At 52.9% G+C, this 15,419-nt stretch overlaps 1 protein-coding gene across 1 annotated transcript in view; it reads left to right on the top strand.

The window, feature by feature from the left end:
- LOC122387099 (irregular chiasm C-roughest protein-like) overlaps positions 1 to 15,419 on the top strand; it is a 35,978-nt gene that overhangs the window by 14,968 nt on the left and 5,591 nt on the right. The window contains exons 3-9 of the mRNA XM_043376947.1: positions 1,832 to 2,037; positions 3,636 to 3,771; positions 5,377 to 5,679; positions 7,289 to 7,451; positions 8,090 to 8,226; positions 12,128 to 12,383; positions 13,436 to 13,594. Coding sequence (XP_043232882.1) covers positions 1,832 to 2,037; positions 3,636 to 3,771; positions 5,377 to 5,679; positions 7,289 to 7,451; positions 8,090 to 8,226; positions 12,128 to 12,383; positions 13,436 to 13,594 — 1,360 coding nt within the window. The remainder of the gene's footprint in view (positions 1 to 1,831; positions 2,038 to 3,635; positions 3,772 to 5,376; positions 5,680 to 7,288; positions 7,452 to 8,089; positions 8,227 to 12,127; positions 12,384 to 13,435; positions 13,595 to 15,419) is intronic.

Below are 15,419 nucleotides of genomic sequence, written 5' to 3'. Positions count from 1 at the left end.
CCGCTGCCTCCGCCGCCACCGCCGCCTCCGCCTCCGCCGCCTCCGCCGCCGCCCCAGGCGCCTACTGATGGCCCACCTGTGAATAACACCGCCTCGGGCCGGCGCTGACTCTCTCGGAAGTGACTGCCGCCGGCCCCAGGCCGACCCGTTCATCTTCCAGCGTCTCCCGACCGCTCCCGGGTGCTCCCGGCGGTCTCTCGGCCGTCTCTCGGCGCGGAGCCCAGCGTCTCCCGGCGTCTCCCGGTGCTAACGGGCCGCGGACGGGCGTGGGAAGGCACGCGACGAATCCGCCGGATCCGTCGGCCGTTTCAGCTAATTGGCGCTCCACGTCGCTCGAGCTGGGCGATGATCGGCGGATCAGAGGGCGGCCGCTGACCGGTGGCGGTGGGCGCCCTCTTACATCGCCTCTGTCGGCTGGGGCGGAGCCCCGGGACAGGTGAAACGGGAGACGGTGCCGAAAAACGGCGACCGGAACCGGGGGTCGCTCCACTGAAAATGTGGAGTTGTCATGAAGATTGTATGATATGTGAAGGCTGCACGGTGGAAGTTGTTTTACCGTGTTTGCATGGTGCAGAGGGGGAAGTAACACCGCAAAACAGACACGTGTTATTGCACATCGACCGGGTACAGACTGTTTGCAGTTTGGTGCAGGAATACTACATATGTTTTATAGACGCGGTTGTCGTGAAATGAGAACGAACAGCCTTACGTTGTTACCTAATTTGTCGCGGTGATGACGTTGTCAAGATGGAATTACATGCATATTTAATTTTTAGATAGTGTGTGGCAGGTGACATGCATTCATTCACTCGGGTCACGTCATGGATACAATGGCGTATACAGCAATTAATTTCCTTCTTTTTGGGGAGTTGGGGGTGAGAGACCGGGGTATTAATTCATGACAAATAACTCCGAGGCTAAATGAAAAATGGGCCCAATACGAAACAATTCGTTCTCATTTTACATTCATCACTAAGTCCCAGACAGTGACATTCTTTGTCATAAGGTGTGCCATAGCGGATCATAACCTAAAAATTGTAATGTAAATGATAGCAGATCATCCAAGTCCAGTTTTGTGGACGCTTCGTGACATGTTCTGTGTCCGATGATTCATGCACTCCCATTATCGTCACAGTCATCACGTCACGTTTCTTGCTGTCATCACTCGCGTTCGTTCTCTGATCTCTCGATTCGTCCGAGTAAAAACGGAGCTCAGGACCCGGCATCGTGGCCTTGTGTGGCTGTCGCACATGACTGTGGTCCCGACTCCCAGCACGAAACGAGTTAGTATCTTTGGTCGCGTTTGTCTTTCCGAACACTTGCTGACACTGGTAGACACTGGACGTACGGCTTGATTAGCAAGGAAGTTTGCTGACCTTTGAGTCTGATCATAGTTGCCGACGCTAGATGTTTGTGGTTGTGGTAGCCAAATATCTTTCATAAGCTCTTGTTGTCCATTGTCCAAGTCCTCTCTTTTCACTCTAAGGGCGCGCCTCGCGTAAAACCAAGTTTTTTATTGTTGTTACTTATAAATGTGTTTAGCCACGTAGGGTGCTGTTGTTCTCGTAAGGTCTTCTAATCATTTTATTCTTTTTCAGCTCATTCGCCGACGTACATTTCAAATCTCTTCGGACTGTAGTTCTATTCATTCTCTGCTGTACACACGGCTGTGCCTGTTACAATTTGATTTTCTGTTGCCTTTCACGATTTCTCCTTTTCCTTCTTCTTTAGATTCAAGCTTATCTCTACCTGCACTCTTCCAGCACCCTTTCACCCTGCCCTCTCCTCGCCACCACCTCTAACAATATACCCTTCTCTGCCCGTCCCACAGGTGGCCAACTCAGTGGGACAGGTGCAGTGGACTCGCGACGAGTTCGGTCTGGGCATCATCCGCGACCTGCCCGCCTACCCGCGCTACCAGATGATCGGTGACGACCAGGAGGGCATCTTCTCACTGGAGGTGCAGCGGGTGAAGCTGGAGGATGACGCCGTGTTTCAGTGCCAAGTGGGCGCCGCTGCCGGAGTGCCCGGCATTAGGTAAGGACTAAGGAGGCCAGGCGTATTTGGGAGGGATGAAGGCCTGAGAGTGGTAAAGCTCTTAGGAGCTTTGGAGTTTGGACAATGGACATGTTTGAGGGGATTTAATGGTTACTAGACAGGGCACCAGGCGTATTTATGTAGTGGCAATCGAGTCATATAATAGAAGTTGAGAACTCCAAGCGCCCTCAGAAGACGGAAACAGTGCTTGTGATATACATAGCCATGGATGAGATCTAGCCGGTGATCAAAGCATACATGCTTCAAAACGGTGCTTGGGCAGTCGGTATTCGGTATGTGTATGGACCGATACGCTCGTTAACATGTTTCGTTGCAGCGAGAGTTTAAGTGTGATTACTCACCCTTAGGCTCCTCACAGCCTGGGCATGTGCCGGATTTTCTGCTTTTTGACATTCCACGGTTCCATTGTGTTTTGTAAGAAGGATGGGAAGGCCCTGTGATATGCTCGGAAGTGATACCTATCGGTTCTTCCACGAGTCTATACCGGCTATTGTATCAGATTGAATGTGGCGGGTGGTTCCAGCCAGACAAAGTAACGCTGAATTATGGAGATCGACATAGCCATGCTAAATGTGATTGTTGTTGGACACGTTAGGCTCATAGATAATTAAGCTCTGGCATTCAGACCTGAGGGCCAAGCTCAGTAGAAGTGACTGGCTTCCAGAACCGATAGACTTCTTACGCCATTCACCAACAATTCATCGTAAATGATATTCAACCTTCGTGGGAAGCAGACGATAAGGTTCGATAGCGGTAGTCTGATGGGCATCATCCAACCGCAAGCCTAGTTGGGCTCCCGCGGCCCATGTTTTCATGACCTCACGCGAGGTTGGCTGTTCCAGCCGCTGCAGAAACCCGGTCCTTCGGCGCCGTGGCGCGCCGCGAGACGTCAGCATATTAATTCAATGATCGTATGCGAGATTGTAGCCCGGCATAAATATTTGAAGCACTATGGGGTGGGCGCTTGTTAGTCGCACACCACTGGCTATGTTTTGTCGGTAACCGGTGCCGAAAATAATAAATGTCGGTGGCTGGAGTGGCCGACTATGTTTTACAGTCTACCGGGCTGGCTGTCGAGCGGTGAAACATTGTGTCGAGTGGGGACTGTCAGACTACGCACTACTGGCGGGTGTTACTGTGCACGGTGGAGGCCTGTGCTATAATCGAGTCGCGTTCTTGGGCGCTGTTCGTGCTGAAAGGTGACCCGTGCGCGCCATTACAGAGTGTTAGCTCAGTGGCATTCCGCATACCAAGGTGTACCCTGACCTGTCAGCTTACGCGCGTTTTCGTGTGGGTATAGATGCTTCTCATTGCTTCCCCTGAAGCACTGGTATGTGAACATGTATTGACCTGGATGCCGGAAGCAGAAGTATCGTGTGTTGTGCTGCTTTTATGTTGCTTACATTATACCATACGAGCTATCTTTTACCCTATGGATGCCTATATTGTGCCACCGTTGTGTCAGTATCCAGCCAAAGTGAAACGTTTATATCTTCCCTGGGTCATGTATCTTTAGCCGTCTAGTCCGTCGCTCTGCGTTTTCAGCAGAACTCACGACGCAACATCTTCTTCAACAGGTCGAGGAACGCTCGTCTGACAGTGCTAGTGCCGCCGGAGCCGCCGATGATCCTGCAGGGTGAACAGATGGCCACCACGGCCGGTCTCAATGTGCGCCTCCAGTGTCGCAGCACGGGCGGAAAACCCCCTGCAGAGGTAAGCCACGACGTCCGTCAGGGCGTCTTGGTGCAACGACAAATCACATTGACATGGTGCATAGGCTAGTGTTTAAATAGCTGATGGTGTAGTGGTATAACTCCAGGTATAGTGAAACTTCGAGACCTTGAGTCTGCGCGAGCATTTTGTCTTGCTTGGCATGCATATTTTATTTGTTACATGGTAAGGCCATTTTTCTTCTTCAGCATTATGCTTTATGTGCTTAGAAGCTGAAGATCGGTCTTTTATTGTACGGTCAGGGTAATTCTATAAATGCCCCCAGAAATCCGGGTTTGGCGTTCTTGTACTTACGATATAAACGATACCGTTACATGTATGCACATTGCACAGCGCATATTGCACGTTGCACGGCTATATCAGCCGGTGGTCCACCGCAGAACGAGGGAGGTCCGCCGGCAACGTGTCCCGCTGTTTGTGGTCCTCTCAGCGGCTCCATCTGAGTCGTATCGCTCGTCAATCGGTCCTGTCTCCGTCAATCTTCCGCGGCCGGCGATTCCTCTCCGTCCGAGAGGACGTCCTTGGTCGGGGAGACAAGCCGTTCTCCTGGCCTCGCCTGGTTGAATGCTGTCTGTCTCTGTCAGCGGTAAAAGCTGCTGTTCGCCTCCTTCAGCTGGCTTCAACTCCGTGCACAGAGTACAGTGGGTGTCCTTCTGTTGCAAACAATGTCGTTAAATATGAACAAAGAACTTTAAGGTACCCCTCTACTTGCGGCTATCTATACTGTTTAACGGGAAATATGCATACCGAAGTAGCGTCTAGAGACCCAGCAACTGCCAACTACATTTGGTCATGTGCATTTTAATATGATAGCGCGAGGGCTCTGTTGTGAGCTGAAACGGATCAGATAAAAGACCAGTTCCGGACCCAGTTTTATTCTGTTGTTCTTTTAAACACGTGTTGTCATTACTTTCTGTGGGTTGCGTGACTGCCTGTCGCTGCTCAGACTGCTGATCTGACATGTCATCTGTCAGCTTTCCCTGTAGTCCGTCTCTGTTGTCTCTTCTCTGGCTTCCAATCTGACCGGCAGCACGCCAAGGTCAGAGGGCCGAGCTGTCTGGCGGGAGCTGCCGAGCGTCGGGTCCACCCCGTCCCCGCCCCGTCCCGTCCCGTCCCCGAACCATGGGGCTAGGCCGCTGAGTATGAACGAACCTGGTCCTCCGGTGAATCATCGCCATATCATGTCGCCTCGGTCTGAGGACGCCCGGCCCCGGTCTGGTGGGCTCACATGGCAGCCAGCTGCTGGCGTTAATGTTGCAAGTCAAACAACCCACGTCGGATACCCCGGAGAGCTTTGATGTTGGACCCAGCCGCGTTTCCGCCGCCATAGATATGACAGTGTCCTGAAATACAACATTCAATTAAAAACTTCCGGAGGTGACTAAATGTAACTTATATGATTTTCCATCCACGGTGCGACCGGTGAGCCGTTCTCGAAACTTTTTTTTACCAGGTTCTATTTCTGGAAGTCTTAGCTGAGTCACACTCACTTACTGCAGTTACCAGCAGAAACTTGTTATATTACACATATACATAGCTAGAATAACTTTTTTCATCGTGATGACGTGGGACGTCTCTTTCCCACAGATCGAGTGGTACAACGGCGATCGCGAGCTGATCGAGAACCGCAGCGAGACGTCCGTCTCCATCCTCCCGGACGGCAAACTCAGCGAAGTGCTGTCCACCCTCAGCTTAGAGGTCGGCGCTCGTCACCACGGGGCCAACATCACGTGCCGGGCGCACAACTCGGCCCTCAGTGCGCCTCAGACGGCCGCCATTCAGTTGGCGGTGCGGTTTGCGCCTCAGGTGCAGCTCTCCGGTGATACGACAGCGGTGCTGGAGCGCCGAGATGTGACGCTCAACTGCGAGGCCACGGCTAACCCGAGTCAGGTGAGGGTCTTCATAGAGCACAGTAGTCAGATGATGTATTAATAAATATTAAAACTGGGCGTCAGCAGTGGAGGCAGATTCACCGAGCGTTACCAAAGTCTGCAGACAACAATGCAGCGACACTGCATGAATTGAAAAATGTTGCCGTTGCAGGGCATTCGTAACGATGTCAAGGTCGCTTATATTTACTTTGCAGTTTGACTGGGGCACACGATTTCAGACCGTGAAGTCTTTTGATTTTTTGCTCGTCTAGTAGGAAAACGAGCCATCACTTTCTTAGAACGCCAATCTTCTGCCAATCACAGGTGCTTTAAAGTTTACCTCGCGAAGGTCAGCAGGATTTATCACTTACACCTGAGAGTAAACGAACGGGTACGCCGACTCCAGTTAACTTTAGTTGACTAGTAAGTCCAACTTGGAAATGGACGGCATGGTGGTGTCTAAAACTTAGCCATCTCTGAAGATTGCATCGTGCGAGTCAATTCTGTTCAGTGACCCCCAACCCTGCGGATTGGCGGTGTGGTAGTAGAAAATCAGCGATAGGTCATCGTGAGGTCACTGGTAGGTCATTGAGAGGTCAAAGGTAGGTTATTGGGAGGTCGGTGTTAGATCAAGGATAGGTCAGTGGTACGTCATTGATAGGTCATTAGTAGCTTAGCAGAAGGTTAATTTGAAATCAGTATGAGATCAGCCATAGGCCAGCGGTGGTCAGAGGTAGGTCAGTGGTAGGCCAGTGGTAGGTCAGTGGTAGGTCAGTGTGAGGTCAGTGCTAGGTAGAGTTAAACCAGCGGTAGGTCAACGGTAGGTCAAGTTGAGTTCAGCGCGGTCCGGCGGCGGTATCGGTCGCGGGAAGTACTGATATTTTGTATTCCCGAGGCGTTCAGCGGCAGACTCGGGCCGGAGAGGCAATTCCGCCGCGCCGGGGCTGGCCATTGTAACTCTCGGCACCGCTGCGGCCGGCCAGAGCGGTCAAATGTAGCCGACCCGGGCAGAGGACCGACAGTCGAACCGGCACGGGCAGAATAGAGGCGCTAGGTAACGGTGCCGTCTTTAGGGCATTTCGCCTCGCCGCCGTGTTTACAATCGAAGGTCTAAATAAAGGTCCCGTTTGGAAAGTTTTGTCCGGTGTTCGTCGAAACGCGGCTGTGAGGCGCCAGGGATGAGGGTTTGCTGACTGATGCAGATCTGTGTTATCTGTTGCCAGTTGACACCATTTGGCCGTCATGCCAGTGGGTGTTCATTACCGTTGAGCGCATCTTTTTCGGGCTTACCGCTTTTGGGAATCGGCTTGTAAACTTTGTTCAGTTTAGATAGCCCCAAAATGGCGCATTTCATTAGTAAATGATGCGATACCGAAGCCATAATGCTTCAGCGACCTATTACTGATTGACCGATTCATCATCGTCCCGATGTGGGCATGACACGCGGCACCGCTCTGCAGCTAGTCCGCCATGCCGTGTTCGAACGCATTTCCGGCTGTTCGCCACACTTCTAATCAGGATCACCGTGCCAAGAAGCATGCGTTACAAACGACCCACCACCACGCCACGCGCGTCATGTTCATTTGGCAAATGGCGCCCTGCTGACGGCATGTCTGGGTGACCCGCAGGTGACATACCAGTGGTTCGTCAACGAGGAGCCCCAGGTGGGGCACACCGGCTCCCAGCTGACCCTGAGGGCGGTTGGACGCGACCTCAACAATGCTACGGTTCGCTGCAGGGCTGCCAATGAAGTGGGGGCAGCCAGTGACTCCAAGCGCATCACAGTGCTATGTGAGTACGGCTTTTGATCTGGTTGATCGTGATCTAATGAAAATGTGTGTTCTTTGCATTGTTTGAGATAGTGCACATCTTATCCTCTGTGCAGCGCTAAGACCATATCTTATCCTCCATGCATCGAGTCATAAGAGTCATAACTGTACTCCTGCAACGATTATAACTAGTCTCGGTATGGCCGAGCCACAAATCTCCAAAGATAACCGATACTTACCAGCCCCTGACTCTCGGAACCACAGCTCTCCTCCTGCCTCTCCGATCGTAACTAGCCCCTGCCTCGCCGACCCCATTTAGCCTCTGACTTCCTCGCGCCGAGGGCCTGACGACGGCGCTCGGCGGGCCGGCTCAGAAGTGGCATCAGCCGCGGATTGGCGCCGGTCACCGGCCTGATGCGGGTCGACGAGCGGCAAATGAGCCGCCCCCGCCCCCGCCCCCGCCCACATGATCCGCCCCCGCCCAGACCGGCCGGCCGACCGCCCGCTCCCGCCCATGCCTGCTCCGGGCCCGCCCGGCGCTGATGTTACATCGGCCGAGTCGAAAGGTGCTCTATTCTGGTGACCTGGCCCTTGTTCACGCGGTGCGCCGCTCTATTCTGATGACCCGGCCCTTGTTCTCACGGTGTTCTCCGCCCCCAGATGCGCCCAGGTTCCGGCAGGAGCCTCAGGATGTGGCCGCCGACGCGGGTCATGAGGTCAGCCTCAGTTGTGACGTCGACTCGAACCCCGAGCCGCGAGTGACCTGGGTCAAACGCGACTGCCAGTCCTGCCAGAGAGTGAGTGTGCCTGTGAGGGGGGGGGGGGGGCGAGGGAAGTCGGCTCCTGTGCTAGCTGGGAGATTGATAGTTATCTCACGCGCGGGGTGTGATGTTAATTGAAGGAGTGATGTCAGAATATGCGCTGTGAATAGAAGTTACTACACTCAAGATCGATGGCGCATATGGGGTAATATCAATACAACGGATGTACTTTTAGCACAAATGATGAATTGATAAATATTTATCGTCCATCTCATGGTAGTCAATCTCTCTCAGAATTCGCATTATTTATAGCATACAAAGCACTTCGCTTAGTTTCTACCTAACCACGGGAATAATGATATGCCTTCGAATACGCCGGAACATTAAAATCAAGCCAGTCAATTCATGAGCTGAAGCTCGATATATAGCCCGTTTCGAATTCATCAATAACGGTCATTAAGGCTCCGCGAACAACTATGTCCGGTTGTCGGACAACCAAGTCCGACTCGCTATGGAAGTGTATCATCATCGCGAGTCGCCGGAACAGATTTGTGTCAGTGTGGTGATACTCGATGGGCCGCCGGCACGCACCGCGCCAACACACCGCAGCAGCGGGCTCTGCATGATGAGCCCACGCAAAATCAGTTGGATACACACGGTGCGTTTTGAAGGAGGTGATGTATCGGATAGCCGTGCGGGTTAGAACAAGCGGTCGTCTTCATAGTTCACTGTCCAGCTTAAGCTTGATAATGCCGAGGTGGATTTAATATGAATCGTTAATGGCCACTCAGCTAAATGATAATGGATAGCTGCCGATCATTTCATCAATACTTCATTTGATCAAAATTAAAATCTAGCTGATAAGCTTCAGAATAGCTAAAACTGTTGAAAAACTGCCCGAAGAAATGATATTAGACATAAAGCGGTTCCGGGATAATGTAGCAAACAATAGCCTAGCTCTTGAAAAAGCAGCAAGTGTAACTCTTCCGCTTCATTCATCCCAATGTCAGGACCACATCTGTGATAACCATACGCACGTCATGCGTGTTTGTGATCATTGATCATTGATCAGCGACCGTCATATGTCATACCGTGGTGCCCTGATCCGCTGACCCAATTTGCCGACCGCGGGTCTCGGCCCGTCAGTCGGCAGCGACCGCTGAAGTCTGACTGACAGACTGCGGATGATGCCCCGCTAGTCTCCGGCCCGCGACGCTAATTGTATCGACCACTAACGGCCGCTCGTGCTGGCCGCAGGCCTCACTAGCAGTGACTCATCGGGGGAGCCTAAGTAGGTGCGGGATTGACGACTTGGACCCTCTGACCCCGGCTCCAGCCTCCGGTCGTCGACTTTTCCCGGCTCCATTCAGTGTCTTCGATCAAGGCGAGGGTGAATTCAGGGCTATGCGGTATACTCGGGAGCTCGCTAGATATTTGCATCGCGCGCGGTGTGAAGCATTGGTGAAAATGATCACTCCATTTGGACTGTTCAATATGATCCTAATTCGGTCGGCTGCATTAGCGTTGCATGTAATAATTGTCGTCAGCCATCTGCATACTGATAGCATCTGCATAATGAGGCGATGGACGCTTTCTGCCAAACACAGGCCATCACGGTATTGCTCGGCTGCGCGGCGCTATGCGGTGCAACAAGTCACTAAATTTTACATGCGGCAAGAAACGAGGCGACTTTCGTACGGTAACGGTCCTGAAGTGGTGGGTACGTACAGGGTCAAACTTAACGGCCCAACTTCACCGCAAACGGCCCGCTCGTGGCGCATGGTCGTGTGAAATTTAAGTGCATTAGACACCCAAGTAGCGGGTGTGTGTTCTTTGTCGCACCTACTCTTGCGATTTTAAAGTATTTACTTGGTATTAATCGGAAGCCGCGTTAGGCATCATGCAATATTTGTTAGGCACACTACTAGAAGCACGGTGTGCTGTGTTGCACGCAGTTTCACCCTGTGTGTGCGCTCCTTAATTTCTCAACACGGCGAGGCCGGTTCTGCCGGTGGACACACCAAGCACCATAAATCAGCAGGGCCCTCGTCAGGGACGTCACATTTCTTTTGATCTTCTGTTATCCCTCATGATTGAGAAATGCCCGCAACATGTGTCACGGCCCGTTTCGTGTTTAACTACAGTTCGCCGGGCGCGATGCAACATTCATGATTCCATACACAAACACCGCGGGTCCATGTAAACACTATCGGTCCTCGTGAAGCGACGTGCTGTCGGCCTCGACGATGGTCCAGATGCGGCACCGCGGCAACGGCTCCCACGACCCCGACGGCCATCGACGTGCCGCGCGTCGGGGCGAGCGGTCAACACAGAGGCGACGCTGGTCTGACCGGCCATGGTTCATTGGGGCGGCTGACGACTTGTGCAAACTCTATGGCTGTCTGACACCTGTCTGGACGCGTGCAGTGGACGGTATGGAGCATGGACCGTTCACAGTGAGCGTCTACAGTGCCTCAGTCAACAACGCCTCCGATCAATGGCTTCGGTGCTCGGACCTCGGATTCCCCCCTCCAGCCAGCTCCCCCCCCCCTCGGCAAGGTGCACGGGCATGCATACATGCAGGCCAAGGCCAGCGTCCGTCTGACCCGGTAGTGTAGCCGTGCGGACGGTGGTCACGGCTCTTTGGTTAGCGCTGTTGCTCGAGGGAGCTTGAATTTGTTCGCGTGACCGGGCCAGAGAAAAGATTCAATGGTGGTTCAAACGTAGAAGCGATAGAGGGAATGCCGTCCACTGGTGCAGTGGATTGTTTTTCTTGTATGCTTCTTCAGTCGTGCACATGACCTAATACTAATGCCTCGCCGAATCCTGACTCGGTTTCTCCCACGGTTCGAACTCCGAACCCCGTCTCACGTCCCACCCCCCACCCTGAGGTACCGCCGTGCCGGACCGCGGCGGCGGTGGCGGTGGCGGCGGTGGCAGCCCCTCGGATTAGGCCCCATCAGCGCGCGGTGCTCCCTCCCCCGCCGCTATTGTGAGGAGGTGCCCAGATAAATTACAGAGCGGGCAGATTGGCCGGACACGTCGTCCCGCCGATGGCGGACATTTGGTAAATGACGCCGCTGTAAAAACGCCCCGTTCCGGTCACCGTTGCCGGCCCGCGGCGTCGCAACCGATGATCGTCGTCGGCGGCGGGAGAAATGGCGTGTCAGGAGCGACGCGACGCCGCTTTTATCGGCGCTCACTTCTGCTGCGGAGATCGGACATATTTGGCGGTAGTAGATCCTGGACATTGTGAGGAATCATAGGCACATCAGCCATATCTGACAACCACAGGTTTAATGAAGGGGCAAGGGCTGATAAGAAGCATTTTAGTATTTATTAGTTTTCCTGGGTTGTTGTAAATTAATAAACATTGTTCTGTCGTGTCCGGTTTTCTGATGTCAAGTGCCAAGCCCTTTTTCAAATTGACATGTTGTTGCCTGCTACCTTATTTAGAGGGTCGTTAATTGGCCTCTGATATCTCGCGTTGGAAAGGTACTCTTATCTTTTCATGACACGATTCGTAAACATGCTGTAGGTATTCTCATGTCGTAGCATGCTGTCAGCTCAACGAGCTCGACAAGCGAATCATAAAATAACAACTTAACTTGGTTACGTGCTTACGAATTATGTAGCTGCAAAACACTGCACTTATTTATCTTCATTCCATTTTTGTTTTCCTTTAAATTAATCTCATCATAGAGCGCACATCTATGGATACTTCACCACTGACCCCAGCTGTAAGTCGTATGGGTCAGCTTTAGTTATTATGCTTTCCTCAAAGATCGTTCGCTTCTCCAAACTCATACATTTATCTGGCGCAACCGAACAGTTATGTGCTTCTCCTGTCCTCATTTTCGCTTATCTTCCTCTCTCCCGCTCTCTCCCTGTTAGCCAAATCACACTCTAACCACCGGTTGTGTCTGTCCGTTTCCAGCGTGTGGGCGTGGGCCGGCGGCTGCGACTGCGGGCTACGCGCGAGTCCGTGGGCCGCTACGAGTGCCGGGCCGAGGTGGAAGGCTTCCCGGAGGTGTCGCGGCAGCTGATGCTGTTCGTGAGGGCCCAGCCGGAGGTGACGGCGCACTCTACACAGCACGGTGTCGAGGGCGAGACAGTGCGCGTGGAGTGTGTGGGCGCCAGCGTGCCGCCGCCCCAGGTCACCTGGTACTTCCAGCAGACGCCCGTGCCGCTAGGTGAGTCGCGAGAGCGGGGCGAGCGGGAGGGAGAGGGATGAGGAACGTGGACTGATGCCTGCAAATGGCCTTGTTGGACTTGGATTTCGTGATGCAGTTCGAGAAGTTATTGGAAGGCTGGTTAATTATGGTTAAAACTATGAAGCCGGCCTATCAACATCAGGTCATGAACTCTGGTTTTCTTCCTTTCCTTATTCGAATATATCAAAAAGAGATTCACGAAGCATCTCAACATGCCTTCATTGCTTTAAAATCACTTTCCTCCCTATAATCATTTCTCTAATTGAACGTCAACGACAGACCATACGGCGTGTCAGCTCATTGAAATATCTGCCTGGTGGTTGGTTGCTCTGGAACAATTTCCATGACCACGCTGTCATTTCGTGGCATCGGTAAGCCGGCTGTGAGATCATTTTGAATAGTGGGTTAATTATAGCGTGGTCGTGGTAAGCCAAAATCGATGCCGCCGACTCGCTATATCGCCTGGATTGAGGATGCCGCAGCATGCCGTGTGTCTCGGAAGTTCCGTGTACTTTGCTTATTGGAGTCTTCTGAAGTTGTCACGTAAATCTCGATGGAATTATGCTCTAGCGCATTAATTCCTATTGCATACTTGTTAGTCGGCAACGTACGTAATTAAATTGGGTCAACTCAGTGACTCAATCAGAGTAGATGTGTGAGCGGTGGCGAGCTTGTTGGCTAGCTTGGTTTGATGTTTAAGCGGCTTTCCAAGTTGACGGGTTGTTGTCTACTACTATTGACGGACCGTAAATGCTCGAGTCTCTATAGGTAATGTGTTCTCTGTTTGCGACGTCAGCTTATTTGTCTACTTGAAGAGGCGTGTTGTTTGCTCATGATGTGGGTTTGACTGCGTGTCTGTCGGCTTGTCGTAACTTTGTAGGTGTGCCTGTCTGTCGTGACCTGTGTGTTGTCTGGTAAGGCGTTTAAGGATGTAAATACCTGGTGCCGTCTGCTAATGAGAGCACCCTGTCGGCCTGTAACTGCAGATTGCCAATGGGAGACGAAACTGACGCATGTTTCTGTTGTCGCAGACGCGGACCGTTACCAGGTGATCGAGCAGCCGGAGGTCGGAGGTCTCCGCAGTTTGCTGGTCATCCACCGAGCCACAGACAGCGACTTCGGCCTGTACAACTGCACGTTCACCAACGCCTACGGCAGCGACTCGGCCGCCATCATCCTTCAGAGGCAGAGTGAGTACCGCCATAGTTCCAAACGACTCGAAGTTAGCTCCTGTAGCGTCGCTCCAAAGAAACTCCACTACACACTATTCTTTCCGATTCTGTGCGTTAAATGGCCGGGAAAAAGAGAACCTCGCACCGGGCGCTCCATCTCAAGTTTCATACCATATTCAGTGAGTCATTTTTCTTCCGTTATGTCAGCCGTTCGTGTCGCTGTAAACATTTTATCGTCGTGCGCACCTTCCTCGAGGTGTTTTTCGGCGCTGAGTCGGGCGCAGAGCCGTCTCACCTCGGATTACACGACCGTTCCTTCCGCTCTGGGCGTCGGAGAGCGAATGATGCGACTACTTCGAGCACACAGGACTCGTTCTTCGCGGCAATGACTCGTTTGTTTCGGCCCCTGATCTCCACACGAGTGAATATTGGAGCCAATTGAAGCTCTGACTCCGTCCCTCGAAGTTCACCATCCGATCCCGACACGGGCCGCCGAGCTGACAGGCAGAGCTCGCGGACGGACGGAGGCACAGCGTCGGTGTCCCACACCGTCCCCCTATTGGACGTGGCCCGTGTTTGATCGCCGATTAATAACGGGCTCAGTGTATTCAGCGTCGCCGGAGCGGAGCGGCCGTCGGCGGGGGCGCGGCGCACGAGCCGCCGAATCAATGGCCACGCCTGGTCCCGTGAAAAAGACCCACCGCTGGGGCCCCCGCCGCGCCGGTGCGTGTGCGTATGGCGACGGTTGTGATGGAGGAGGTATTTGGGCTCTTGACAGAATACAGCCAATTGGTGTCAGTGGATTGCAAATATGAGTATTGATTGGTGATATGCATGGATATACTTCAGGCGCTGTTGGCCCCTAAGATATCGAAACCCATGACTGGACGAGACAGCCGACCCACACTTCGCCCGCCAAGTTTTGTGGACCTACGACTAGGCCCCAATTCACTTTCAGCTTGAATCTTGGTCGGTCCGAACCTTGTGAAGCCCTCCAGAACCTGTCCAGCCCTCTCCAAAACTTGTCGGGCGCGGCTAGAACCCTCTTTATCACTCTTGCAACACAGTTCACCCTCTCCAGCCTACATGGCTTGTTCAGCGCCACACCGGTCACCGCGGAGCCCCCGGCCGATTCTGAGCGGGAACGGGGCACCGTCGAGCACTCAGCGAGCAGTCTCTCCACGGCTTCCTCGAATGCTGGTCGAGCGCCGCCAGTTTGGTGCGGACTGCGGCATCGATCGCCCGTTTGGTGACGGTGTTGGGTGTCCGAAGGTGTCGGGGCGTTACATACAAGCGGACGCTGTTCTTGGAGGAGTGAAGTTGAGGAATAGGGCTTGGTGTAAGGGTGATGGGAGAGCCTGGGTAGGTGTGCTGCTCAGATGGCTGAACCAGATAATAACTGCTTTTTAGTGGAATTTTGCCAATCGCTTGCTGTGTGACGGTGCCAATAAGTTTTCTCCTAAAGTTGTTTCGCCATTTTTACGTATTTTTGGACTTTCATAGAAGTTAAATCTTACATTTTCTCTCGCCACGGAATCATCCAGATAGTAACCCACAATCGGTCTCAATCACCCACCATGTCTCGTGACTGCATTTTCCCTTTCCTCATGGTACCCGCCTGAGGCTATCTGGCGGCTGTTCGCCGATCTGGCAACCCATCTGGCAGCGCAATGTGGGCCGACATATATTCGCTGGGGCACAGCGGGAGGGCCCACTTTGGACACGCCCGCCCGCTCCGCTACCTTTTATGTGCGTTTTGTAGACTATATTTCTCGTTATTGAGTTTGCTGTGGGGGACATCAAAGCACGTTTATTGAATGGCGTGCGCTGTTAGAAGCGAGAA

The sequence above is a fragment of the Amphibalanus amphitrite genome, unplaced genomic scaffold, assembly GCF_019059575.1.
Source record: "Amphibalanus amphitrite isolate SeventyFive unplaced genomic scaffold, NRLGWU_Aamphi_draft 000273F_arrow, whole genome shotgun sequence".
Lineage (NCBI taxonomy): Eukaryota > Metazoa > Arthropoda > Thecostraca > Balanomorpha > Balanidae > Amphibalanus > Amphibalanus amphitrite.
Note: the sequence above shows the minus strand (reverse complement) of the source record. Positions and strands in the feature narration are given on the sequence as shown.